Source organism: Neolamprologus brichardi, chromosome 23 (assembly GCF_056152115.1).
Source record: "Neolamprologus brichardi isolate AB-2024 chromosome 23, ASM5615211v1, whole genome shotgun sequence".
NCBI classification, from domain to species: domain Eukaryota; kingdom Metazoa; phylum Chordata; class Actinopteri; order Cichliformes; family Cichlidae; genus Neolamprologus; species Neolamprologus brichardi.
In genome coordinates this window covers 15633799-15661104 of record NC_142125.1, presented here as the reverse complement: position 1 = coordinate 15661104, position 27306 = coordinate 15633799, and the positions used below count along the sequence as shown (strand labels likewise).

The 27306-nt window shown below is 38.2% G+C and overlaps 1 protein-coding gene across 1 annotated transcript in view; it reads left to right on the top strand.

Annotated features, from left to right (window-relative positions):
- si:ch211-51h4.2 (uncharacterized) overlaps positions 1–27306 on the top strand; it is an 81818-nt gene that overhangs the window by 10190 nt on the left and 44322 nt on the right. Inside the window, exons 6-8 of the mRNA XM_006801990.2 lie at positions 3927–4065; positions 10286–10351; positions 16590–16713. Of these exons, the coding sequence (XP_006802053.1) occupies positions 3927–4065; positions 10286–10351; positions 16590–16713 (329 nt within the window). The remainder of the gene's footprint in view (positions 1–3926; positions 4066–10285; positions 10352–16589; positions 16714–27306) is intronic.

Here is a 27306-nt window from a genome sequence, read left to right as displayed (position 1 = left end):
GCTTTTAGCTTTAGATTGTAACATTTGGAGTGGGTGTAAAATTGATTTTTCTGCAGAGTTTAGACTCTAAATGTGTTTTTCAACTTTGAAAATTTCACATGTATCCTTTGTACTCAAGATGTTACCAGTTATAAAAAAAAAAAAAAAAGAAGTCGTCTACTTAAAAAGTGCCAAATTTCAACCCACTGCTATGTACTTTTAGGGCCTGTAACTAGAACACTTTTTATAATATGAAGGTCACATTTTGCAGGCTTTAATAGCTGCGCTCAAGTTGTTGTACAAAAAGAAAAAAAACATTCTGTTTCTGAGCGGCTCATGTGGGAGGCAGTTACTGATTTTTTCCATCGGAATTTTTTTCCCAGTGTTTTAAATGGACTTAAACTAATACATTGGGGCAGGACTGATTTGAATTATTATTCTGTTGACTAAATTTTTCAGATCACTAATTACATTCAGGAATACTAATTAAACTGGTTTTAAACAGGAGATATGCATGTGTGCTAATTTATGAAGCCTAATTTGTTATAACCTAAAGTAGAGGAATCATTTTTAAATATTAGCAATGACACTAACACTCTGTGCGTTGGTGAGGCGCTAATTTGCAAGCCAGTTTTTCTGGAATATAATCATAATTTACTAAGAATTCTGTGTTTTCTGATCTGCACTGTAGTTGTTTGATAGTGAAACTGATCAGCATTCGTACATACAGTACTCACCTTCTGCTAAATGCTTGCCTGTTAATTCAAGACCACTGCAAATGTACTAATTTGCAAATGGTTCAACAATGTATTTGTGTGATGGTTTTAAACCATCACACAAATACATTATTTGTGGTATTTGTGTGATATTGTGCACAGAAATATTGCTTAATGTCTACTCTTTAAAAAATTTCTAAAAACAAGTTAAAGCCTTGACCTTGGCTTTGTGAGGCTGTGGTAATGGAAAATAAGGAGGCACTTGCTAGAGATGGGAGAAATTTGCCTTTTTACATGTGAAAGGTGTATTTTAACCTAAATTGTGACGTTTTTCAAAATACCACTCCCTGCTCTGTCTACCCCCAAATTTTGACTTACTTTGGTTTTATACTGCCAAATTCAGTAACATACTACCCTGCACATCATAAAATGATGCTTAGTGTCACTATGCATTAGTGAGAACCTGCTGCTTAATTCTTTAAACTATAATTATTTTTTGATTATTGATAAGGCATATTCAAGGTTGCTTTTCAAAGCTTTCTTTTTGCATTTCTAAATTGATGCTTGTGCTGCATGTTTACACATACATGTATAGAAATAAACACACATTTCTCATAAATTCTCTGCATTCATTGCTTGGATTTGTTTACTAAAGATCTCTTGCAATTAATCACATTCCTCTAAAGTGCTGCTTGGAATACTCTGAGAGGAGCTGTAGATATCACAAGCATTACTACATTCACATATATCATCTGTATAATATCTTTTGTATCTAGCTTTACCTTGACTTAAATGTATGACTGACCGCTCTAAGTACTGCGTGAGTAGAGTCATAGATAAACCCTTCAGTATACCTAAATGGTGGAGATGAACAGGAAACGTCAATACATAAACCATGATTTAGAAAAGGTTCAAGTACATACTCAGGATGTGGCTCTCGGTAATTGAAAGATCTATTGTGTCTCTGAATTATGCCTTCTGCAGTTTATGGATTATTTGCAAATATGGCTGCCACAAACTATTATTTTGATAGTCGACTAGTCACAGATTATTTTTGCATTAGTCGACTAATCAGATCATGCATCCATTGGACGTAAAACGTACAGCTTATTGCACCAGCGAGTGCAATAAGAGTATATTCTCGAGCATCTCACACTTCTGATAATCAGCTGTCTGCTTGAGTTTATTCAGCTGTGTAAAAACTATAACTTTAATCTCAGCCAAACAGATTTACTCGGGAACAAATAAAATACTGAAAAAAAAAAAGCCAAACAATAACATTTTGAAGTTATCTAAGTGACTTGTATATGTTTAACCTGGGTAGCGAAAGACGGCGGTGGGTTTGAAAACGATTTGCCGGGAGTCCGGTGTTCTCACAGGCTCTAGTGAGCCTTGCCCCTGGCTCGCTATCGAGCTAGTGGGTAACAGATGTCTCCGAAAACATCGGAGCGCTTTTTGAAAATATGTGGCGTCTTGATAAACTGAGCAGATATTTGATGTTTACACATTTACATTCTCGCCTGAAAATATGTTAAACGTTTATTTTGTGACCCAGAAAGAATAATAAGAGTAATATTAAAACTAACTAGCTGCCGCCATTGTTGTAAACTGAGCTGGGCTGCGCTATGAATTCTGGGACACAGCTTCTTCTTCTTCTTCTTCTTCTTCTTCTTCTTCGGGGTTTAACGGCAGCTGGCATCCTTGTACATGCAGTGCTGCCATCTTCTGTTTCAGTCTGTTATTACACTCTTAAATCCTACGACTTATTCCTGCGTCTTTTGTGATCTTGCAAAGCTTCAAACGCGTCAACTATTAAATCAGTCGTCGACAATTTTGATAGTCGACGTAATCGTGACTGGTCGACTAATCGTGGCAGCCCTATTTGCAAATAAAAAAACAGAAAAAAGTGGCGTGTTGGACATATTTACATAATGTATTCTGTATATGTATATAGATTGTTGTTAACCTGCAAATGGATGTTAACTTTGTCTTGGCCATCTACAGCTTTGAAATGCACCTTATACATTTATGCATCAGTAAAACGGTTAACAAGCTTAAAAAAACAGTCAAAGGAAATTTGTTTTTAAAATTTGATGTCAGCCGTCATTATCAAATCAGACAAAAATTCCTCTTCACCATGAAAGCTGCATGTTAATGCTATGCAGTTGCTTGGTTCTGGTTTGGAATTTTTGTTTTTTTTTGTTTGTTTGTATAGTGATGCTGTTGTGTTTGTGTTTCAGTGCCCTACTCTTACTTAATGGACTTCTGCATTGCTATTCATTTAACAGGCATGTTTGCCATTAATTTAACATGCTGGTTTTAACTGTCACATTTAATAATGTACACTCTGCCAGGTCCACTTTCATCAAAGTTATTATCATCTGTCCTTGCAGCATGCATGGGAGTTCAAACCCAGAACAGCAGCAACAAAGACTTGAAGAGCACAATCTGTGGTAATAGCTGCAGCATTCTTCAAGCTCAGTGTTCAAGTCAGCACTTTAAGGAAACTGAAATAAGCTTCAAAAGAACAATGCATAGCATAATCGGTAGTTGAAACAGAATATTTAAAAAGTGATGGGCTGTAGTAAGGACCGTCAAGCCTCCAAAGAACTTTTTAAACATGTTCACCCTTCTTTTGATATGTTGTCTTCACTCATTTTTTGTCTCTTGAGGGTTATCATGAAAACAATGAAAATATTATTTGGGGGTTCGTGACCTTAAACTCTCTTGCTGTGTTGTGTGTGGGTTTTGTCTGGGTACTCCTGCTTTGTCTCAGAGGCCAAAGACACGCTTGTTAGATTAATTGGTGATTGTAGGTGTGAATGTGGTTGTCTGTCCCTGTGTTAACCCTCTGATACATTGGTAACCTGTCTAAGATGTATTCTCCTGTCTGCCCTATGACAGCTGGAATAGGCTCTAGCTTAGTTGTGAATGAATTGGATAAGAAAACTGATGGATGGATTATTTTTATGTTTAAAATTCCTGGATATATTCTTTAGTGCTATTCACCTTTAGGAGGCTTGAAAAAGTGCAAATAACATGAAAAATTAAAATCTGAGAGGGGAAACTATCATTCATGTCTACATTGAGGCTATAACCTGTGATAAAAGGGCCACGAGTCTACTTTCTTTGGAAATGATGTGTTAAGCTGAACATTTGGCAGCTTGTTTTACTGTAGCAGTTTGAGGTTCGGTGAATTGATTGCCTGCTGCATTTGTCTGTGTCTTTTAGATACAGGTTTACTACAGCCGGATGCAGGAGCTCTGCATGACCAAGCCGGCAGTCTGCAGCCGAACCTTCATCTGCTTGGGCGAATCTTCCTCTCCCGCCCCATGAGCCATGCTTTTAACTGCATTCTCCTCTTCCAATTGTAAGTTACTATGGCAATGATCTTTGCAGGTTCTTAAAGTTGCATCATTTACCAGTCACACATTAAGTACCACTGAGTGTGGGAGGAATGTGGTTGAATTCGGTGTTTTGCAGCACTTCGCTCTACGTGTGATGGAGAATAAGTTCAACCTTTGTTAATGAGCTGTAAGTATTTTTTGTTTTAGTTTCCTTTTTTGTTTCCTTTTTAAAGGGCTGATCACTCTCAGACTGCTCCAGCTGTTTCTTCAGCCTGTGGTGTTTCTCTATTTTCTTATGCTCCTTCTGATTTTAAGAAGCTGAATAGTATAGTGGCACCATTACAACCTCTGGAACAATTGGTAAGGGATTCCAGCCAGGGCATGTATTCAGTAAGGGTAACCAGGCTAGGTCCGCCATGCTACCCAAGCCTACCTCAAGCCGTGGCTTGGAACTCTCTTGAGATGGCACAGGTCAAGGTGAGAGTAAAAAACCACTTCCAAAGCACTAAATGCCCCTTGGGAGATAATAACCTCAGTACATGTGGAATGGCAGAAGTCTGAAGCCATGGGAACTTTTATTCAAGTTGGTTTGAATCTGTGGAGGAGGCTAAAGTTACTAGTAGTTCAGATTCTTCTCATTCACTGAGAAACTGACCATGGAGTATGACGGTGCTTAGAGTGCCTGTCAGCATCTGGGATAAACTACACATACCAAGAGTGCACAGCTTGTTCAGATTTTCCAATGAAAACTTAATGCTGCCAAGCAAGTTTCTGAAATAACTTATTTTGTAAATAAGTTATTTATTAGATTAATAAAAACTTGAAAATAACCAAATATGCTTTCCTCGGGTAAAAACCACCCAGTCATTACTGCCCCCTAATGTGTACATGTCACAATTATGAAAGTAAGTTCTTTCTAAAAATGTAACTCATTTCTAAAAATTCCTGGAAATGGCAAAAGTATTATATAATACTTCTATAAGAATTGGGAATATCACCAGATCCTTATATTGTTGACTCACACACTCTTACTGTAATGAGTGAAAGATGCTGCACAAAGTGCAGGGTATAAGAGGGGCATTTTTCTACAAATGTAAGGAAGCCTTCCATTGTCTGGTTTTTTTTTTGTTTTGTTTTTTTTTGTTCTTTTTACTCGAGGTGTGTGCACTTATCTCTGAACTACCCATTTGTAGGAAATGACGTAAGAAATGAAGCAGTTGGGGTGGTGGAGTAGCGTTCCACAGTCTGCTGTAGTTTGTAGACATTCATGTAAGATCCAACTCAATGGAAAAACCCAAAGTGTTGTGTTGTGATGGGTCCAAAGAAGGAGAAACTACACAATTGTTTTTTCCTGTGAATTATAAACATTATCACAGCCCCACACATGCAGTAGGTTACTTTACAAATCTTGTAAGACTGTTCTGTAAAGTTGCGTTATGGATTTTTATTTATTTTTTTGTAGTCGCAAAGTTGCTAGGTTCATGTTTTCAAGGTTTTGTTTTTTTTATAGTTACTCTTTCAGATTAGTGACACGACGCTGAGTTTTCCTAGAACAGGCTTCATAACTTGTTTTTCACACCTGTCCCTTTAAAAGTCACATTAGAATAAATCCTAATATCATATTTGGCCACTGTTTTTTGGTTTTCCCCCTTCGGGCGTTGTTACACAGTGATATTTTAAACCTGTCGAGTAATTTCATTTTCAGTGTCCTGCACCAGCACAACTACTCTTAACTGAGCGAGCACAGCAGACCTGTGTAAAAACTGTCCTTGAGGTTCAGACTTTATATCACTGGCTTCTGCTGCACAGTCTTGAAATATTGAGTTACAAGCCTGAGCCAAATAGTGATAAAATATGATCACTGCTGCACCATCTGCAGTCCACCAACTTTTTTTTAAGTAACCTGTTTTCAGTTACTGTTGTCTGTCCTTAATTTAAATGTGACAGCTGGTAAATGAAACTTTGCATTGAAATGCTTAAACAGGGAAGCTGCTGTGGCTGGCTGAGGTCGAAATCTCCTGATTATGCATGAAAGCAAAGCACAATCACAGCTGACGCAAAAATACTGACCATTAATTTTAATTATATGCATATTGTAGGAAAACACACACTATATTTCCTGTGAAAATAATGGGAATGTAATGTTTGATTTCCCTAATGGAGAACTGGATTCTTTTTCTGTTCCTTATCAATTTCTCCTCTGGCTCAAAACTAATGATCTGTCTGGGTCAGTCTGTGGAAGTAATGGTCTAGAAAAGTCATTCTTTTTGCTAATATTTCTTTTTAATTTGAGGAAAAACACTGATGCATCACCCTCCAAATAAGTGTCTTCAATTAAAGTAATGACCAAATGTTGCCAGTAGGTACTTTGACTTGTCCATCCTGTTGTATCCTGCATTGTTTTTCTTTTTTTTATTCTTAACAGAAATACACCAGTATGCTGTTAATCAGTTTAGGTTTGAATTATTTGTTTGCACCATTGACAGATTTGTGTGTCCATGTGTGTGTCCTTATGGGCACAGAGGAGGGGCACAGGGCTTTTAACATCGTCGGTGGAAGGTCTTGTTATCAGTGTGTGAACAGCTCTGAAACACCTGGACAATCGATAGTTCCCTCATTGTGTTCAAGGAGGCTTAGTGGTGGATCAATGCAGAGGCTCAGCCCCGCTAGCGCACACACAACACACGACCTGCATCTTTTACCCTTGGCGCCCCTCGCTCTTTATGTACTGCCCTACACGGTAGAGCTGCTGTAAAATGTGCATTTTGGCACAGCCATGCGGGGCACCTTATGCACACAGAATGTATGAGTACATATAACTAATCTAACACAAATTGCTTGATGAAATGTGTTTGCACTTTATTAATTTCATGTACCCATGTACTTTTTTGACTTTATAAAACTGGAATTTAAGGATGAAACTCTAAAACTTCTCTCTTGTCTTCCCCAGAGATCCGTACACACCCACACATGCAGACTAATGAGTGGATTATATAGCCAAGTCGTAAAGATAAAATGTGTGAAATATCTGCCTTACTGAACCTCTACCAAAACTCCATTACATTTTTGTGAGTTTAAGGGGAAGTACACAGTCTGCAGAATCTTTGTCATTTTAAAATGCTTTACCAAAGGCCAGACCTTTTATTAAAATATTATTAGAAACATTATACAAACAGCCAATCGTGTGGCCGACGTACATAAAATCATCTAGATACAGGTCAGGAGCTGGAGCTACGGTTCATGGCAAACACTGGAGGAAAACGGTGATCTCGCTGATGTTCTGTGGAGAGAATCACTGTATTGGTAGAGGAGAACAGCCAGGTCGGTTGGCTCTGACAGAAGGGTCACTCAGATAAGCACACCTTACAACCAAGTGTAAGCATCTCACACTGCACAGCACACTGAAGCAGATAGACCCCTGTCAATCAAAACAAAAAAAGAAATTTGAGGTAGTGGAAGGTGACAGACAAATACAGACATCTTTTAATGAAAACAACACGTGAGATGTCAAAAGTTATTTAAAAATAACTAGGTAACTAAGATAATGCCTCTGGAGTTTTTCAGGAACCTCAGTAAAACATTTCACATATTTCTTCTAACCTTTTTTTGAATGCTCACATGCTGTAGCTGGGTATATTTAATCTTAAGTGGGTTGCGCAATGTTACTGTCCACAGTCTGTGTTTTACTTGCAGTAGACAGAACTAAGCAACATCCCCAAGCAGACAGGTGCACGACTAGCATAGAAACTAAACACATGCACTGCTGTGAACGCTGTCACAGCCAAATAGATATTGGCAACCTAAAGAAATCTTTATCAGTTTGAGTATGTACTATACTTGAAACATTTTCATCTCATTATCGGCTGTTGGACTGCGCTTTCCAACAAGGAAGTGAAATGATTACAGTCCACCAGACTCTTACTTACAGAAACAGGACTTTTACTTGTGAAAATATCAGATTGATTGGGTGCTTTTTGTGGATCTTTAGCATTTTCATTGTTTATTTTGCAAACTAACATCATAAAAGGAGGAGTGACCAACATTTTCAGTTTAGTAGATATCTGTTTTTGTTTGGAAGCTTTGAAAAAGTTAACACAGCAATAACCTTTATTTATTGTAGCCATATGTCAGATTTTTAACATTGTATTATCATGTCTTTTAACCCAGCAGTCCCCAACCCCCGGGCCTCGGACCGGTACCGGTCCGTGAGTCGTTTGGTACCGGGCCGCGAGAGTTGAGGCTCAGGTGTGAAATGTATGATTTTCAGAGTTTTTATCGTTAACTCGGTTTTCCTGGGTCTTTTCACGTGTGTTATGAATAAATCTTCTTTTTTTCGGTACCGGTACTAGTTTTATTTTGTTGTATTTATCCGCGACACCTTAAAGGCCGGTCCGTGAAAATATTGTCGGGCATAACCCGGCCCGTGGCGCAAAAAAGGTTGGAGACGGCTGTTTTAACCTAAAGAAAGCTTGAGGGACAACAAAGGAAATACTGATGTAAATGAATAAGGAAATATTGTCTTTTTTAAGAAAAAATGTTTCTCAAAAATGTTTTGTAGGCCTAATATGAGGCTACACTGCTCACATCAAAACTGGGCTGACATATTCATATGCTAGCCTCTATATTTGGCATCAACAGTATGACTCCATGGAGCCAACCTGCCGTATGTTAACAACCCAGGCTAGTGATGGTGTCTCAGTGTGGGAAATCCTTTACCCTCCTGCTCAGGCACCAGGCCTTAATCAGATCATTGTGTTTTGGATGTGATAAAAGATATGACTGGTAACAGGAATGTGCAAATGAGAAAGATATTAGAGAAATATATTTTATACTATTCGTGTGCATCTCCTGAACAATTGTTCCTGTACGAGTTCAGACCTGGTTGCATCATAATTTCCATGACTGTTCATAGCTTGTGTAAGAGTTTGTGTGGACATGAGTTTAGAAACCAGTGTTCTCCCAGTAAACGAGCACAAATGTTACCATCTACCCCAAATGAAGACCCCCCCCCCTGGTTTGGACACAGTTTAGAAGATCTAGCCCGTATTTCACATGTGCATTTGCAAGTGATTGGATGTAAGGAATCCCAACTTTATCCCAGAGTCTTTTATAAGGCTGGATGTTGTCCAGAGGTAGAGGATCAGAGGATTTGAAGGGGAGAAGTTGGCCAAATTTAAATTGAGAAAATATTTTTCATTTTAAGGGGGAAACTTTTTGGTCTAACCTCATACTAGAGGTTGATGAGGACATTTGTGCTGCGCAAGTTGTGTGATTTCATATGTTTTTGACTTATGTTGTGTGGAAACGTTTTCATGTGTATACAACTGCATTACTGTGGCACCACAGGTTAGCAGAAATGTTCACGTATTCAGAATGATAGAAGTAAACATTGTTTTTTTTAAGTCCACATGTTATATCTTGACTTTGAAATCTCTCATAACATTGACGTCACTGCTTCTCTGTTCTTTGCTTTTCAACTCTGGCAAGTTTTTTTTTTTTTTATGTTCAAAAATATGGTTTAAACTGCTGTAGATGAGAGGACTAGGCTGCATAAAACTTCCTAAATTTGTTGGCATTTCCTTTCAAGATTTGAAAGCGGGGAGATATGAAAGAGTGGGCGTAACGCCGCGCTCCAAAATAACATTTAGCTGTCTGGAGAAACCACTAATAGATTTGCAGTCTCAACAACCAACTGTTGAGAGATTACAGGAGCTTAGACTTATAAGGAATGGAACAGATGTTGAGCTCCAAAAACCTGTCTTGTCATTCACGTGGGATTGAAACGTACTGTAAAGACACTCACTTCTAATGTTTAGCAACATCCGGCTTCTTCGTGAAGGCACAACATTTTGCAAGCAGATTTCTGGCTTGATGTGGGTGTGTGATGTTCAAAGTACATGTAAAATATACAACCAAAACATTTGCTTTAAGTAGCCCCCGAAGGCACCTTTTTTGTTTGGAGAAAATATAGAATCGAAAAGTTGTGGAGGATCAAGGCACTGCATGGAAAACAAGAAACTATTATAAAATTAAATCTCTTCATTGCCTCGGGCGCTATGATGCAGTAACAACCTAATGTTTAATACAACGGAGGAGTGCTTGTCACTAAGACTGTAGAGGATGACTGATCACTACTTAATACCTAAGCGCCTCTCTTTCTCTCCTTTTCCTTCCCTGCTTTCCTCTGCCTGTATCTCTGTTTTTTCCCCCTTTCTGTCTTTTTCTATTACTGTCTTTCTCCAGCATTTCAATTGGAATTAGTTATGTCTTAGCTGGCAGTGAGGCCTACGCTGCACTTCTTAATATCAGGTAAGTCTTACAATCATGCTACTTGGTTAAACTGTAGCTTTTTAGGTTATTCTGATTAATTTCACGTTACACTTCTCTTTAATCAAACCTAAATCCAGTTTCAAACCATGCACAAGGGATGGGAATCCTTTCATCATCTTTTTAGGCTCTGCTTTCAACATCTGTTAATTAGCTTTTATGTGGCTGCCTCTGTCAGTTTTTGCTTGCATTATCTGGGGTGCTAGGATTTCCGATTGAGCCTAACGGGCCTTATGTATGCTATCCTCTACATAGTTTACATGCAGTATGGTGAGGGGATCAAGATGGCTTAGCCTGACATATGAGTTGCTTTAATTCTAAGCTTGGGTTCCTTCTACATATAAATTACTTAAATTCTTTAAGGGGTTCCAGCTCAGAGAGAGTGCCATTCAAACACAATTAACAGCAGGAAAAATGTCACTGAAAGAATAAATAATGTGCAAAGAAAGCCAAACGCCATGCAGGGCTGCCAGAAATTTTGCACATCAGTCTGGCTCCCCGTCCCCCCTTCTCAGTTAGCACAAAATTGAAAGCGAATTGTCACTTCAGGGTTGTGGTGTTAGGGTGACATGAGTTCACAAAAAAATATTTTTATTTGATATTGATTTAAAAGGGGAAAGAAACACTGATGCAACCCTGAGAGCTGACCACTGGAGAGGGAGGCCCTGAAATGATTGCATGAACTTACAGCATTGCTTTTAATCAAAGCAAACAAACACGTACAGGCTGCACACACTGCAGAGATGAGAGGGAAAACATCCCATTATCAGACATTAAGGATTTATTTTCTGTTTTAGATTATTCAGTATAGTCTTAAAGTAATTTTTGCTAGTGAAAGCTAAATGGATAACATGTTTCTGTATTTCTAAATATGTCAGGTTTAGGTGTGTCTCTTGAAGTTGACATAATCTCACCTTGATCATTACGAGCTATTCTGGACTTTTTAGTCTTGCCAAGTTCGAAATTTATGCATATTTATGTGCCGCTTTCATGCTGCAGTAGCATGATAAATGCTGGGAAAACTGTCACGTGAAAGTTGATTGCGGGTCCTGCCCACTTTGCCAGCAGTTATTTCGCCCCAAAGTCACTTGAAGGCACCACATATCATTCACTTTTTATGATCTGTGGTTGTCACATTGGAGCAAATCTCCTTCAGTATGTACGCAGCTTAAGACTTCTTAATTTGGGGCTGCAGAGCAGCATTCTGTTTTATCAGCAAAATCTCAGATGTTGCATCCTGGTTTCAACGCTTTACATATGGAGATGAAATATCTGTAATAATGTAGCAGTCTAATAGTAATTCCTACTTGTAAGTCCTCATGTCCATCCATAACCAAATAAGTACAACACAGTCAGCCAGGTGAACACAGTGTCCATAAAGCTTTCAACCACACCCACTTAGGAAACACATTGTAAATTATTGTAATGTTATTAAGATTGCTTTAGACCATCTTTTCTTAAGTCTTTGTTTTCAGTGGACCTGCTGAAACAAACAGGAATGCAACACCATAACCCAAGAGTTGTGTTTACATACCCCGTATTCTTTGCTGCCTTGCTGTAGTCTACAGACATTTCAGTCTGAGTTAGAGGCTCACTGCACATGCCACTTCAGTGAAGTCCTCACGGTCACTGGAGTAAAGCAGACTGTAAACAGCTTTTTAAACTAGTGTGTCTTTTTTCCCCCAACACACGGTAAGATGTGCCATTAGGTGGGGAAGCGCTGGAGGAGTTTAAAATCCACTTTGGCAGCGTCAGAGGTTAGCCTTATTAAAAAAAATGATTATTAGTAATTCAACTTAGTGTACTACTTGTTAGAACTGTCAGATAATGTGAAGTATTAAATAAAGCAACTTTGTTTAAACTAAACTTGAAGCAGCAAAAATCGTTGCAGCAACTCCAACCAGCTCTTCAAGTAATCGTTGTCTCGACCTCGCGCCTCCCTCTCCTTTCCTTTCCCAAGCCTATAATTACCTTTATCAGTTAACGGAGCTAATTTATTTTGTCATGCCCCAGTAAATACTTAACCCAAATAATATTATTCACACTCTACAGGATGGTTGGACTGCTTCGTCGGCACACCTGGGGGCTTCATTATCGGGCCGCTCGGTGCCGGGGGGGGATTCTGCGATGTGTTGTGGGGAGACAGGGTTACTGGAGTGAAAACACCTTAGGAGACCTCCTTTGGATAAACTACTATATTCCCTCTCCCCAATCAATAGGTTACTGCAGACCTCTGTGTAAAAACTCTCGTCAATACTGCTGTAGGATAGCGGACACGAATCCCAGAGAGTGAATCTCACTGAGCTCTGCAGGAATTGCGCATCAGCACCTCACTCTCAAACCAATGACCAGATTATATTTGAGCACTTTAGATAAAGAAAATATTAATTTTCTATCTAGTTGGAATCATCAGAGGCTTTGAGCTATGTTTAACCAATAAATACAGTTTAAATTGCAAGCGTTTAATTAAGAGGAGCAAAAGCTCATCCTTATGTCTGTTGAACTTAAATCTTAATAGTCTTGTTCCTCATAATTTATACAGTTGGCAAAATGAACTCATTTTAAATAAATTCTTTATCTTACTGTTAATATTTTATTTAAAATATCCATTTGCTCCAGTTGATAGTTTAAAACCACATTAGGGAAGCCTCTGTGGAAACTGATGGACAAATACAACAACCTTTTTACTGCATATATCTTTATTATATAGAAGAATGTAATAAAGAGTGTTAAGTCATTTTAGGGTTTTTTTTTTTTCCCTTATTCATACAAAAAGTTATATCATTTTTTTATTTGAATCAATTCCAAAAATAAAAATGCTGCAGAACGTCATAGTCAGATTACAGCTGCAGTATTCTGATGGACTGACTGGACAAACACTTAAGTGGGAATTCTAGAAACAAAGAAAAAGAACAAAAAACAATCTCCCCAAAACTTTTATCTTACTATGTCATCTGTGAGACTCATGAAACCTCCACACACAGCATTTATCCAACTGGGGAAAAAAATCAAATAATAAAGTTGTGTCTAAGAATCTATATGTATTACTGATGCTCATCAGGGAAGCACAAAGGTTTCAGACACAACTGAAAAACTTTACATCCTCCTACTCTCCCCAATCCTCTGAGGGATCCTCCAGGAATGTTGATGCTATTTTCTGGAGAGTTGATTGCTGAGTAGGGGGGGTTCACACGTGCTGATCTGTAATCTTGAACTTAACCTACTCAGGAGCAGGTTAGGGCTACAGCATAAGTGACCATGGATTTACCCTGATAAGTCGTGAACTACCTTTGTAGTACAGAAAACCCAGGGTTAACCTTGAAGTTACCTGGATAAGCCAAAATCCTGCCTCGTAGCACAGGCCTCTCTGCGTTGCTCTGCTGTCACAAATGAGGCTGAACTCATCATGTTGCAGTTGAAGCTGGAAATTCTTTAGCAACAGTTACTTTTACAATAAGCATACTGACCAAACTTGATAGGCTATTTCATTTTGCTTCATGGAGGCATTACCCCTCTGTGCAATAAGACTCTGAAAACACCTCACTACACATAAACTGTATTATTGGGAAATTGTGCTTAAAATATTGAAAGTAAAAATAATTGTTCTGTAGAAAAATGTTCTCTAGCAGTGCTAAATGGATGTATATTACTACTGCATATGTTTAAGGTTGAGCTCATTTTAAATACTGTTTAATGTTCAGTGTCGTATTGTAGAAATCACTCATTTGTATTGGCTGTCCTGAAAGAACCACATATCTATGAAGAAAAAAGTGTTCATGAGCTTAGAAATACAGGTATACGTCTTGGTATATTAAATATTCATTTAGAAAAAAAATCAGCTGAATTAAAAGGCTTGTGCAGAGTGTCACATGGTTAACTGTCAATATCCACCGAGGGGATTAAAATATGAATGAAAAATGAAGGTGGGCTGTTGGCAAAACAGGTAGTTAAGCTTATGACATTCAGTCATTCTCATAGATGTTAGTCTGAAAGTACTGCTGAGCCTGCACCTGCTCCACTTACCAGTTTTATGGACATGGTCAGAGCTGCCTTCAGCTCCATCATCGTCACAGCATTCCTTGTTAATGCCTTAAGGGAGTTATTAACAGCTTTTTCAAACTCCATCTTATCTACATCACACATGTTAGCCATGCTTAGCAAGACCAAACTCTTCTGTTGCGAGGTTAAATCACTGAGGGTTGTTTACTTGCTAATGCCAGCTGTGTTTTCATACGGAGGGCAGGTCGTAACTGAGCTGCTGGCGTCTGAGTGGCTGAGCTTTATGACAGCTCTGTCGGTAAAAGATTGCCTTACTTTGGTTTGTTTTAATTTGTTTTAATTTATGCTTATTCTTAGATTTGATAAGGCAAGCACTGCTGCCCTTCCTTCTCCTGAGGAAATGCCACTGGCTTAAAACGTTGCTTTTTGACAAAGCATATTTAGAGCTTGATCAGGTGACCCTGAACCGTTGCTTAGTTATGCTGCAATAGGCTTAGGCTGCTGGGGGCTTCCCATGATGCACTGAGTGTTTCTTCTCTCACCTTTTTTTCCACTCTTTAACGCTACTTTGCATTTAAACCTTAGTTGTTATTCTTTGGCTCTCTTCCACAGTGTGTCTTTTGTCCAACGAGGCTCGCCTGATATCTGGGGTTTTCTCTCCATTATTGTAGGGTCTTTACCTTACAGTGTAAAGCTCCTTGGGGTGACTGTTGTTGAGATTTGGCACTTGGTAAATAAAACTGAATTGAATTGAAATGAAAACTGTGGCTGCACAACATGCAAACAGACCTAAGTCTACAGTGTAGGATACAGTTTTAAATATAATGCTGTATTGTACAGTTAACTGCTGTTTCTTTTCGGTGTACATGGTTGTTGTTGTTGTGAAGGGGCTGATTAAAGCCTAGCAAAGTAAGTTTGTTGCATAAAACTAATCCAACATTTAGGAAATTTATTCACTGAAAACAAAGAAAAACAAACTGCAGGACTTTAAATTGTATGCAGAGCAGTTTTTGCTGTTTTCTGAGTACTTTTATACTTGTTAGCTATCTAGTTACCTGGAAGATCCCTACTTTTAAACCATTTGCTCTCATTAATTGTATTACTAGTCATCTTTGCATCAGGTCAACTTCATGAAGGTACTGTCCTCTACATAGTAGGTAGGCTGAAGGTTTTTGTCTAAAAGGCAACCAGCTTCTGACAGCAGTATTTGATATCCTGTTTTGAGAACGAAAGGAGTTTATTGTTGTATTCTTGCACTGTTGCATAAGTCTTTGTCCTTTATAGCAGCTGGCAAATTGCAATGTGAATCGTAAAAAAACTGCTTCATAGTGCTTTGAGAGTTCAAGAACTCCACAGGTTGCCTTTAAGCAAAACATTTCTGGCTTTACAACAGCAGGAATTGTGAGATGTCTTTAGTTTTTATTATAAGAATATTCCTACCTTTTCCTCATGGATACAGGGTATTAGTCAAATCTCTGCAAATTAGATATCTACTGCTACTTTAAACTCATGGTTAGTATTTCTTATGTGCTGCAACACACTTTTTAATAATATAAAAAAACAATCATACAATAATTATATGGTCATTTTGCGTATAATTATTTTATATTATAAATATGATGCGTTTGTATTTAATATTTAATCTAGAGCTTAAGTAGTAACTTTAAGCACTGCATAAAGCTTACTATAAAATGTATTTTGTGCTCTGTGTATGCAGTGGTGGATTAATAGTAGTATTAAGTTGCATCTACTGGGAAAAGAGCAGTTTTAAGTATAATATTGCATGAACTTCAATAATTTGTTTGGACGTTTTACAAAATTGTTGACTTCCTGTATGTTTGGTTACTTTGGCTGTGACAGTGAATATCCATGAGGTGTTTTCCCTGTTCAACCTGTGCAACAGTCAACAGTAGTTGCTAAAACTCCAGATGTTTTCATTGTTAATAAGCAGCAAACAGGTGTTTGTTTTGAAGGATGACTGTTAATTAAACCACAGGTGTTCCTTACCAAGCTTATGAAGTACTAGACTTGCATCTTGATTATCTATCAATGCAGAGCGCTTGTGTTTAGTCAACGGTCAAATTGTGCAAGTTTTTATAGCATAGAGTGCAAGTGACGGGAAGTGGAAAAATAGTTTTGCTTCTGACTTCTGTTATGAAACTTAAACATAAACAGAAGTGTTTAATTATGTTTGTTATTTGGGTTTTTCTTGTCTCCACAGCCACATCTATGTGATCCCAGTCTTCACCTGGACCCTGACTCTTGCTATTTTACTGGCCCACACAGTTATTCAGCCAATCACTTCAGTGCTCACCCTCCTGAAAGGAATCCTCCTCATTGTCACGGTAACAGTGATTCTCTTCATTTTGCTATTTTGATACATTTTGGCATAATTTTCAAGCATTTGCAATAATGACACAGGGCTTTACTGGGAATAGCTTTTTCTCATTAGAAAAAGGAGAATTCATGTAAAGGAAAAACATATTTGGGAATGTCGCTAATGATAAAGGCGTCTGATGGCTGTGTCATGTCCCGAGTATCCATCTGTTCGATATTTATGTGACGGTGTTCACTTATCTAAAATGGATTCTCTCTTCATGAAAGCGCTGATTTGATGTAGAAGGTGTTGTTTCAACAGTAAGATCATTTTGGCAGCTGCAGCTTGTGCTGTTGTATTGCATTATGCACAGAGGTGTTTCTGTTATACGGCCTGCTTTTATTGATTTGAATGGGATGGACAAAATTCAAACAGATTTTGATGTGAGGTTGGAGTTGTGTGATGTGTTTTCTAGTTGAATGATGCCTGTGAAGTAGTTCTGGTTTGTTAGTGTAAATACTGCAGCTTGTTGGAATTTTGATGAGGTGAAATGACACACTCATCTCAGACTCTACATAAAGTTCACCTGTTTCCATAATGTGTTATTGTGGGTCATACTTTTTGTACAGGCATGCTTTCCCACATGTTCATTCAGGTCTTTTTTATACATTAAGGTTGCCAGTGATTTTCCATGACTTTCCAAGAACTGATATTCAGCTTATTATCCTATAAATGTTTATAATCAGTGTTAAAAGTATTACTAGATTCATATTGATTATTCATATAAAATTTTATCTGCCTCATGATAGTTTCATCATAGCCTCTCTGCATACAGCTGAGAATTTCAGCTCGGGACTTTAAGTTGTTGCTTGCAGCTCTCTAGTCTTTGAACATGAGTGTAAATTATTGTTCTCTCTATGTGTTCTGCCTGAGACAGACTGGTGACCTGTCCAGCATGTACCCCACCTCTTGCCCTATGACAGCTTTTGATAGGCTTCAGCCTTCCCATTAGTCTGGAATTTGATAAGTGAAAGAAATTGTCAAAAGGAAAAAAAAAAACTAAAAAAAATTTTTTTTTTGCTTGTTGCTTGGACTTTAAACTAAAGCTCGATGGAAATGTACGTTTTCAGAGTTGCTGCTACATCTCCCACCTTTTTGTTTTGCCAGTCAGTGTGAGGAAGACGATGTTTCTGGGAAAAAATTAAATGGGCTGAATGAAATTAGCATAACTACAAGTCAGTAATTCATAGGACGTAAGTCTGAATGAGGTTCTCCTCTTGGGGAAGTGGGGAATAAGTCCCCAAGTGTGTGTCTCGCTCTCTATCTTACCAACAGTAGTGGCTCTGATAACATGGAAGATAGCATGACCACACAATGGAAAAATCGTTGAACTCTAATTTGGGTTAAACAAAAATTTACATGGGAAAGCTGTTTCAGGGTTTTTGTGCCTGCACAATGGTGGAGTTTTAAAAGAGTAGTTATGAGTCCTGTTATATTGTTCTACTACTTCTCTGTACTGCTTCTTTATTACCACACCACTGCGGCAAACACTGAAAGCATAGATGATGTACATGTCTCTGTGCCTTTGTTGTGTAAAGATTTGTGTAGAAATAAATGTGAGATGTTGGATATTAATCATTTCAGTTTAATTTTTTTAGCACCAGTTTAGCTCGTTTGCTTTATATTGTAACGTAAAGACACTATAATATATGCAAGCCCTTGGCTGTGGTGGGAACCAAGAACAGCATTTAACAGGAAGAGAGCGCAGGCATTATGAAGGTCAAGGAGGGGCAGCTATAGAAATACAGTGAGTGATATGGCTGATCAGTGCATCACGGATATACTGGCTGATAAAGGAAAAAAGATACCTTATGTATCAGTACAACCCAGAAGTAATCCAGATTAGAGGAAATATATAATAAATCATAACTTCAATATCAAATTCTTGTTTTTAACGTCAAAGTGTACAATCACTCCACAGCTGGAAAAAGAACAGTTCAAGGAAGTCATTAAAAGCTTCAAATCACTGTTACATTAATGGCCATAATGGGTTTATGTAAACTTCTGACCACTACAATTCTTCCATTTGTTAAATACAATTCCTCCTGGGGATTTTTCTGTGTTCATTAGCGAAGGAAAAAAACCTTTTGAATTATTGTGGTAGACTTTTGATAGCTGAAAATCTCACACACTGTCCATCACTTGAGCTTACTTCATTTGTGCACAACTTTGTGAATAAGAACTTCACCAGGCAAAATTCATACAGAAATTACCTTGGATAAACAACAGGTTTTCAGACCTTTTTATCCAGCCTGCAGTATACATTATGCAACATGATCCTCTAGGGAAATTACAGAAAAAACATTTCTTCACAAATGAGTCTTATATTACACCATGTAGCTTACAGTTTTTGAAAAGCAGAAAGAGGCACTGAAGATGATTTAAATATGAGGTAGAAAAGGAATTAATCACAGTACTTTAAGCTTATTTGCTATTACATGAAAAAGCACGTAGGAAAGGCAAGAGATGAATTACAATATATCAAGAAGACTCTACTTGTATCAGAAAATGAATACTTTGAATTTATAAAGTCCACTGGCATAATAATGAAGACTTTCTACAACACATGTCAAAGGGGATTCAAAAGATAATTCATATCTAAAGTGTTATTCTAGAAAAACTAGGAAAGCAATGAAAAGATTTATACTGTACAGCTATACTTTGTACCGGCACTAAAGGAGACAAAAACAAGACAAAGAAGAGAAGATCAAGAGAGATAAAGGCGAGATCAAACATGTATTGCAGCTTCCAAACTTCTGAGAAAATAAAACTCTCAAAATCAGTTTATTCTTTTATGTTAGTAATCTCATCTCAGTTTGAAAAAAAGAAGAAAGAAACTCATTTCTGACTTGCACAAACTCTTTGCTTGTGTATCTTGCTTTTATCACTTTTTTCAATTACTTTGTCAGTTTTAAAGTGGGATGAACTGTACACTCTCTGCATACAAAGTTCTGAGTGATGTAGCCATACTAATTGTCATGACAACTCCTCCGTAAGTTTTTTTTTTTTACATTTTTATATGAAATATAATTTGATGCAAGTATCACTCTGTACACGCAAAGTGCTGAATGGTGTAGTAATGACTGCCATTACAACTCTTCAGTAAGGGTTTATACATTTCTTATATGAAGTATAATTTGTGATTTAAAGTCTGTTAAATAGTGAAATTTCTCTCGGCCTGCCTAAGCCAGTGTTTCTCACCCACTGTGCTGCAGCACATAGGTGTGCCGTGAGAAATGATCAAGTGTGCCGTGGAAGATTATCTGGTTCCTGGCGTGAGTAATGGGCAGAACAGTTACATTCTATTTCCACTAGAGGGCAGTACAACTACCTGCTCTAATTAAATGGGTTGCCAACTTCCTGTAAAACAGAAGAAGACGAAGAAGAAATTACATAATAGTCATACTGTGAGGCGATGCAGTGCGTAATAGGAATAGATAAATATTTGAAAAGAAAAAGTAGTCAATGTGACCTGGGTCTCACATTGACCCAGATCTGCTAGAGCCTTAATCTGAGTCAGATTAAGGCTCTAGCATGAATAGTGGTCAGAAGAAAGCAAAAAAGGTATACTGGGGACAAACCGAGCCAATTCTGCTATGCCAGGTGTGCGGGAAAAATGATCAATATGCTTTTTGTGACATTTTTGTCTGGTGGTATGCCGTGTGATTTTTCTAATGTGAAATATGTGCCATGGCTCCAAAAGGTTGGGAAACACTGGTCTAAGCTATGGTTGCCGCTGAAAGGCAATAATATAAAGATTAGATCATGCAGTGTACCAGGTGGGGGCAAGTCCGAGTACTGCACACAAAGGACAGTCTTGTGGCTTTGCAAACTGGGGTCAGATACCAGATGCCACCGGAGTTCAGGAAGCCCTCCCAAGGTTACAGAGCAGGAGCTAAGCTAAACTAAAGGCTAGCAGGTGGAAGTATAAGCTGTTTCTGCCGTCGCTTCTGATGGGGAAAGGTCAACTCACTAGTAGACAACCTTGATGATTTGGTGGCACTGTTGAGAAATATTGAGATGCTACCAGAAATGTTGTCTGCTGTGCTTTGTGGAAAAATACCTGACTCCTGTGTAGACTTATTGAGCTTCACTATTATGTGATCAGAAGACGAGCAACAAGAGCAAAGGTGTTCTTTCAAATTTATTGTGAGAACTGCTCTTAATGAAAAGTAAAGAATGTCAACAGTTTCTCTGATTGTCTGCTCGATATCTAACATTTTTAGCAGTTGTTACTGTGGAAGTTTGCCTGACTGTGTGCCACATTCCTGTGATGTTCTGCCCTTTTTACTACATGAATGCCACTCAGTGAAGTAATGAGCTTGACAAGATGTTCTGACTTGAATCTTTGTAAGTATTTCAAAGTCAAGTTTCTTAAGTTTGAAACAGAATTAGAAGTTTGCTTTTCTTTGAGCTTGAGATTCTGCATCTAACTTGGTTCATTTTCCTGAAGTTATGCTTGGATATTTCTCAAAAGCATATAAATGTTCTACTTAGCACACACGATTCAGTTTGGAGATGTAAATTCACACTTAATATCAAATTATAATACATTTTTGTGTGACAAATAAAAGAAAAGTAAATATCATATTTATTCATTTGTTTTTTTTTAATCATAGATCCTGTTAAGAATTTTAAGGGGAGCAATTACAGTATATTCAGTATCAACTGAGAGAGGATATTAAAGGTAAAAAGATTTGAGATTAATTATATTAACAAAAAAAGTTTCAGGAGTTTATCACCTTTACGTGACATACTTTTCCACTTTGTGCTTATTTGCCGCCTAAAAATATGCTTTGTATATTTTTTGATAACTGCAGTGACATAAGAAATGCTGGTTTCTGCAGCAAATGAAAGGTCATGCTGGTAAAATGGATGGAGGTGGCACTCTACACTTCTACTCCATGCAGAAGCGTTGTACTTAAGGAGCTCCCAGTGTGTCTGTGGTGGTTTTGGGCCTTTCCAGGTCAGTTCCTGCCAACATCTTGGCATGTCAGCATCTCAGTAGGTGCTCTTTAAAGACATTTTTAGGCTTGGCTCAGAGTCCATTTAACACCACCACCACATCCCACAAGATTACACTGCCTCAGTGAATTGTACATCTGCTGCAGGGAAATGTATTATATTCAGTGTTAGCCAAGCTTTTGATGGACACAACTCTTTGCGACACAAATGATTATTAATATTACTTCGAACGCCTACATTAGTGTAATCCTGGCAAGCTCATTTTATATGTAAATTAAAGCTTTTCTTATGGGACAATATACAGTTCTTCGTGTATAGTCGATAAAAGTATAATTTCAGTGCCTCACAATTCTCTGTGAGTAACCAGATCGCTATATTTGAATGTCCATGTAACTGGAGCCTATGTTTAGGACCAGGGGACCACTTTCTGTGATTATGCAATGCGAGCAATTATGTCGGAAAATTTGCATTTAAACAATTTCAGGGATATTCATGCTAGTTAATGGATAAAGATTTCTGTATGTAATGTGCCTTTCCCTTCAGCCTTTTCCTAGCGTGGCACAGGAAAACCCCCAGTGTCTCTTTAAAATCAAATGGATGCAGATTTTTCAAAATTGCAGCCAATCAGTGATAGAAAATATTAAATGTGTCCTTTTTGACACTTTTCTCTCCCCATCTTCTTAAAAATCACTGCCTAATTGGCAAAAGAAATGTCTCTGGAAGAAATACTTCGACAGCTTTTCACCATCTTTCTAAAGGTTTCACTTCTCTCCACTATTGTTGCTGAAGACGTTTTTTTTTTTTTTTTTTTTTTTATGATATTCCTTCTTCCCAAGGACAGAAATATCTTTTTTGTGTACCCTGTAAATGTGTTTTTCTGCAGTTTATATTCTACATTAGTTCAGCTCAATTATTGACGTATTGGCAGATGAACTAATGCTGCGGGGATTAGTAACAGCGGAGATCGATGCCAGTGTTATTCAGTCTTATCTTGCTGGCAGCAAGAGAGTGAGGTGTGGGTTTTGTGCTACAGCAGCTCACGGTCTTTTGAGAGGTACCCATCACAGGTGGCTATATAAATATAAATAAAAATAATGTTGGCATTGTACTCATAAATATGTTGAATTGGGGTGTTTGACCATAAGTGTATAGAATTACCGGATGAATTTGAGGCTAGTTTTAACAAACGCTGATCCACATGTTCTGAAAGGACTTGCTGTGTTGCAGCTTAAACGTTTTTTTAAATGAAAAATGTACACAGTCCAAATTTACAAGACACTTTTATACATCTTTAGATAGACCAGGATTTTTTTTAAACAAAAGGTGGCTGTCACAATGAGACAACTTTGCTTATTTATTTTTTTAGTTTTCTAAAGATGCAACTTTGCTGCACAGCCCAGGATGAACAATTTCAAGCACACTCAGTTTGTAGGATGGTGCCATACAATGATAGTTTGTTAATTTTACTACTTTTGGTATGTCTTCATTACTTTTGCTGCACTCTCTGATGAAGAAATATACATCACACTAGTGGAAACTCGCATTGTTCCTTCAAGTCCTCGTCCAAAAAAGCAATGTATTTGACTTCGGTAGTATTTTACAATTGAAACCTCTCCATGGGGAGTTGCTGGTTTGAGTTTCTAAGCTTGATGCTGTTTGAACAGCTCTTTCCCAAACAAAAGGCTTGTGAGTTCAAATTCACTCTCAGCTATTTGCTTGTTTACTTCTGCCTTATCTTTATTTCTGTCTGAATGAATCTCACAGGGCGTGAACCCTTGAGTATAACTGAAATGCTGGAGTCATACTAATTTCAATATGCCATGGAAAAATTGAAAAACAAGGGGAAAATGTTGAAATGAATAAGCTAATTCACATGCAAAATGTGTACAATATAGTAGGAGTACAGCTCAGCAGTAGCAAATTGATTGCTATTTTTTTATAGCGTTACTTCTTATTAGCCATTAGTAGGACATGTAAATATTTTCCCCTTTGCATATTTTACAGTATAAAATATGACAAAAATATCTGACATCCCCTAGCTAAGTATTAAGATATGTTTTAAAACTATGGGAATATAAGAATAAATGTCAGGGTTGTTGGTGAGCAGCTATCCAGACACCGGAATCAGATCAATGACGTCCCTCCAGAGCAGAAGGCGTTCAGTGGAACCTTTATGTCTCCCCAAAGGATCTTCTGTCCTTGAAGAACAATGGAGAAACTGCGCAGATTGATTTTAGATTGCATTGATAGCACACAAGTCCATAAGCGCTTTCATGCACAAACCCACACTAACGTCAACGGAGAGTGCGTCACAGAAGTTGTGGTTCAATTTTGCCGTCGTTACTGAGGCCGAATTTTAAAAGGAAATAGATAAAATCATCCTGACACCTCTGTGAGGTGATGCTTCCTCTGTGATGCTGTTTTGGAAAGCCGCCTTTTCCTGCACGTCCTGTAGATGGAGATGTACACACAGAGACTCCTTTGGATCCACACACACACACACACACACACACAGTGTGAAAGAAATGTGACCTAAAGCCAAATCCCAAACAGGGGGAGGCGTTAAGATTTAGAGGCTCAGTTCTGGAGCAGGGCACTGAGAGCCATTCCCTCTACTCTGCATCAATATGAGAGAGAGCTGGGCGGGCAAGGCCGACTGCACCAGAATAAAACACTGTCGTCAAGCACCGTCCATTTATGGCCCACCAAATGTGATTTTTCTCTTTATAGCTGAAATATTAATGTTTCTATCTTGGTATACTTAGAAAGAAAACAGCAGTTTCCAGGCCCTGAGCTGCCAAGATAGAAGGGCATGAAAAGAGGTAGACTGGAGAATTTAACAAGTAATGCATTGGCAAATAAAAGGGTGGGTAAAGTATGACCTTCACTCGGTGACCACTGTAAAACATCAAAGCCAATGTAACAGACATAAACAAATTCCATTCTTTGCCGTGTTTATTAAAAAAGCATACAGAGCATTAGATGCTTACAGTTGGCATTATTTGGTAAGTGGGTGAAACCGAAAGGCTAAACTGACTGAATTGATACTTAATGCAACAAACTGCTGCCACAACTCGGCGATTACTTCATCAGGCTATCGGTGAGGTCCTTTCACGATTGTTTTTAAAACGAAGTTATTCAAATACAAAAACTGCACTCAATCTGTCATTGGTGCATGAATACTTTTAAGTGTTGCATGTGTACAATAAAATCACTCTATGGATGTATATGTATATTTCAGTGGTTGATGGGACTCGTCCATTTCTGGTTTGTGGTTAAAGTCTAACAGACCTCAAATCTGTGTATTTTCCACATTTACAGTCAGTTTATAGAAGTCTTTTGCAGCGTTTACCAGGATTTCCAGACATTCTCAGAACAAAATCAGCGCTGCAGTCTTTGATTGCTTCCCTTTGCAGGAGCATAATCCTAAATAAAGCCATCCATAATTTATTCCACATTAGAAATGGTGGCCGCAGGGAGATGTTTCTCCACTGCAAAACCACTTTCACTTTGCATCTGGGCTTTTTTAAGTCAAATTCATGAAAAGTCAATGTGAAACCTTGGCAGTAAACAACTTATGAAGTTGAGTGATGTTTTGAGGAGGCTTTAAATAACTGTTTGTTTTGGGGTCGGTTGAGAGGCAGAGTGGGGAGTATGTAAGTAAGCCCTTAAGGCATGTTGATTCGAATTGATTCTGGTGAGACAAAGGTCTATTTAAGTAACCTGATGGAGGCATTAATAGTGAATGTTTAGCTCACTGTTTTCCTTGCATGCTTGCAGCAGTGGTCAAAGATTCGTTTGGCCAGTGTGTGGTTATCAAAATTGTCTGTTAGATCAGCAGTCCCCAACCGCCGGGCCTCAGTCCGTGAGTCGTTTGGTACCGGGCCGCGAGAGTTGAGGCCCAGGTGTGAAATGTATGGTTTTCAGGGTTTTCAGCGTTATTTTGATATCGTTTTTATTGTTAACTCGGTTTTCCTGGGTCTTCTCACGTGTGTTATGAATAAATCTTCTTTTTTTTTGGTACCGGTACTAGTTTTATTTTGTTGTATTTATCCGCGACACCCAAAAGGCCGGTCTGTGAAAATATTGTCGGGCATAAACCGGTCCGTGGCGCAAAAAAGGTTGGGGACCGCTGTGTTAGATGACCTGAAATTTATTGTTACAACAATCCTGACTCCCAGGAAATGAAATCATCAAACACTTTTATTTGCCCAATAGTTTATGATCAGATACATAAACGGTAACATTGCTGCCACCTTCTGCTAAACAGTCTGGGAGATGCACATACTGTAGGCAGGATGCCCTCACCATCCTGCTTATTTTGAAACCAAGCTTGACCAGAGAATGATGGGAGGGTACAAACTAATTGTTGTGCTGCTAGCTAGCTTGGCTGACAGGTTGTATCAATGTCACTGTGCTATAAAATGATGCCAATTTTGTCTGGTGAAAGAGAGCCTCTAACTCTTAGTCTAATTAAATACTGAAATGGCACCTACTTGTCATTCACCCTTCAAAAGGCGTAGCCTTAAGCTTTATTGCACTTAAATTTACTCTAGTTCAAAAGTCATGAAGGGCAAGATTAGTATTAAAGGCTTAAATTAGTTTTCTACAAAGCTGGAAACATATGTTTTCATGCTGAAGTGGAGCATTTCAACTTAGAGGTCTTTAATTTGGCTTAGATTAGTGCCACCCTCATTGACATTCTAAGAATTGCAGTTTTTGGTATTCCCAGAGATTGCCTCTTAGTGCTACTATAGATAGCAGATGCTAGCATGCAACTCTGGTTAAGCCATGTTGCTCACCTCAATCTGATTCCCCACAACATATGAAAACTGTTTTGACTCCTTTCCTGGTTGCGTACTTTTGGACATATTATTCAACTTTTATCTCCCACTCATATCATAGCATGTCTCTCTCAGTTACCAGGAAACGCAAAAACACACACATACAGTGTGTAAAGTCACACTTGCTTCACTCACATGGGATCTCTCACTTTGTAATGAAAACATATTCTCTCCTCTTTGTTCCTCCTCTCCACTCCTCTTCTCCTTTCTTTTTCATTCCTTCTCTCTTCCCTCCTTTATGTAATTTCATCCGAATCGATGTGCTGCTCCAGCAGCTCCTTCAGGCCTGACGTCTGACTGATTGCTCCACACAAAAACCTGCAGCTAAATAAAATAACAGGGCAGCCCAAATGAAGTTTATGCACCTTGATAAGAGCTCTATTAAGTCATTGTGAAACAGGCCCGAATGTAGCTTTAGCCATTACATCAGCCACACATAGCAATGCTACACACACACACACACACACACACACACACACACACTTTTAAATGAATCTCATGCACTGAGCTGTGGAATTATGTTTGAAGGTAGATTATTCACGGAGAATCGACTACAATTTCACGGTTTTCTGGAAATAATTAGCGTGACATTTATTCAGGCTTTATAATTGGTTAAGATTCCAGACCCTCACCTCTAATAAAGTTGTCATTGAACCTTTAATGCTACTCGCTCCCATGACAGCAAGGGAATATTGCAGCCTGGTGCAAGGGGGTCAAATCACTTGGAAGAGGACAATGTAGTTAGGCCTGTG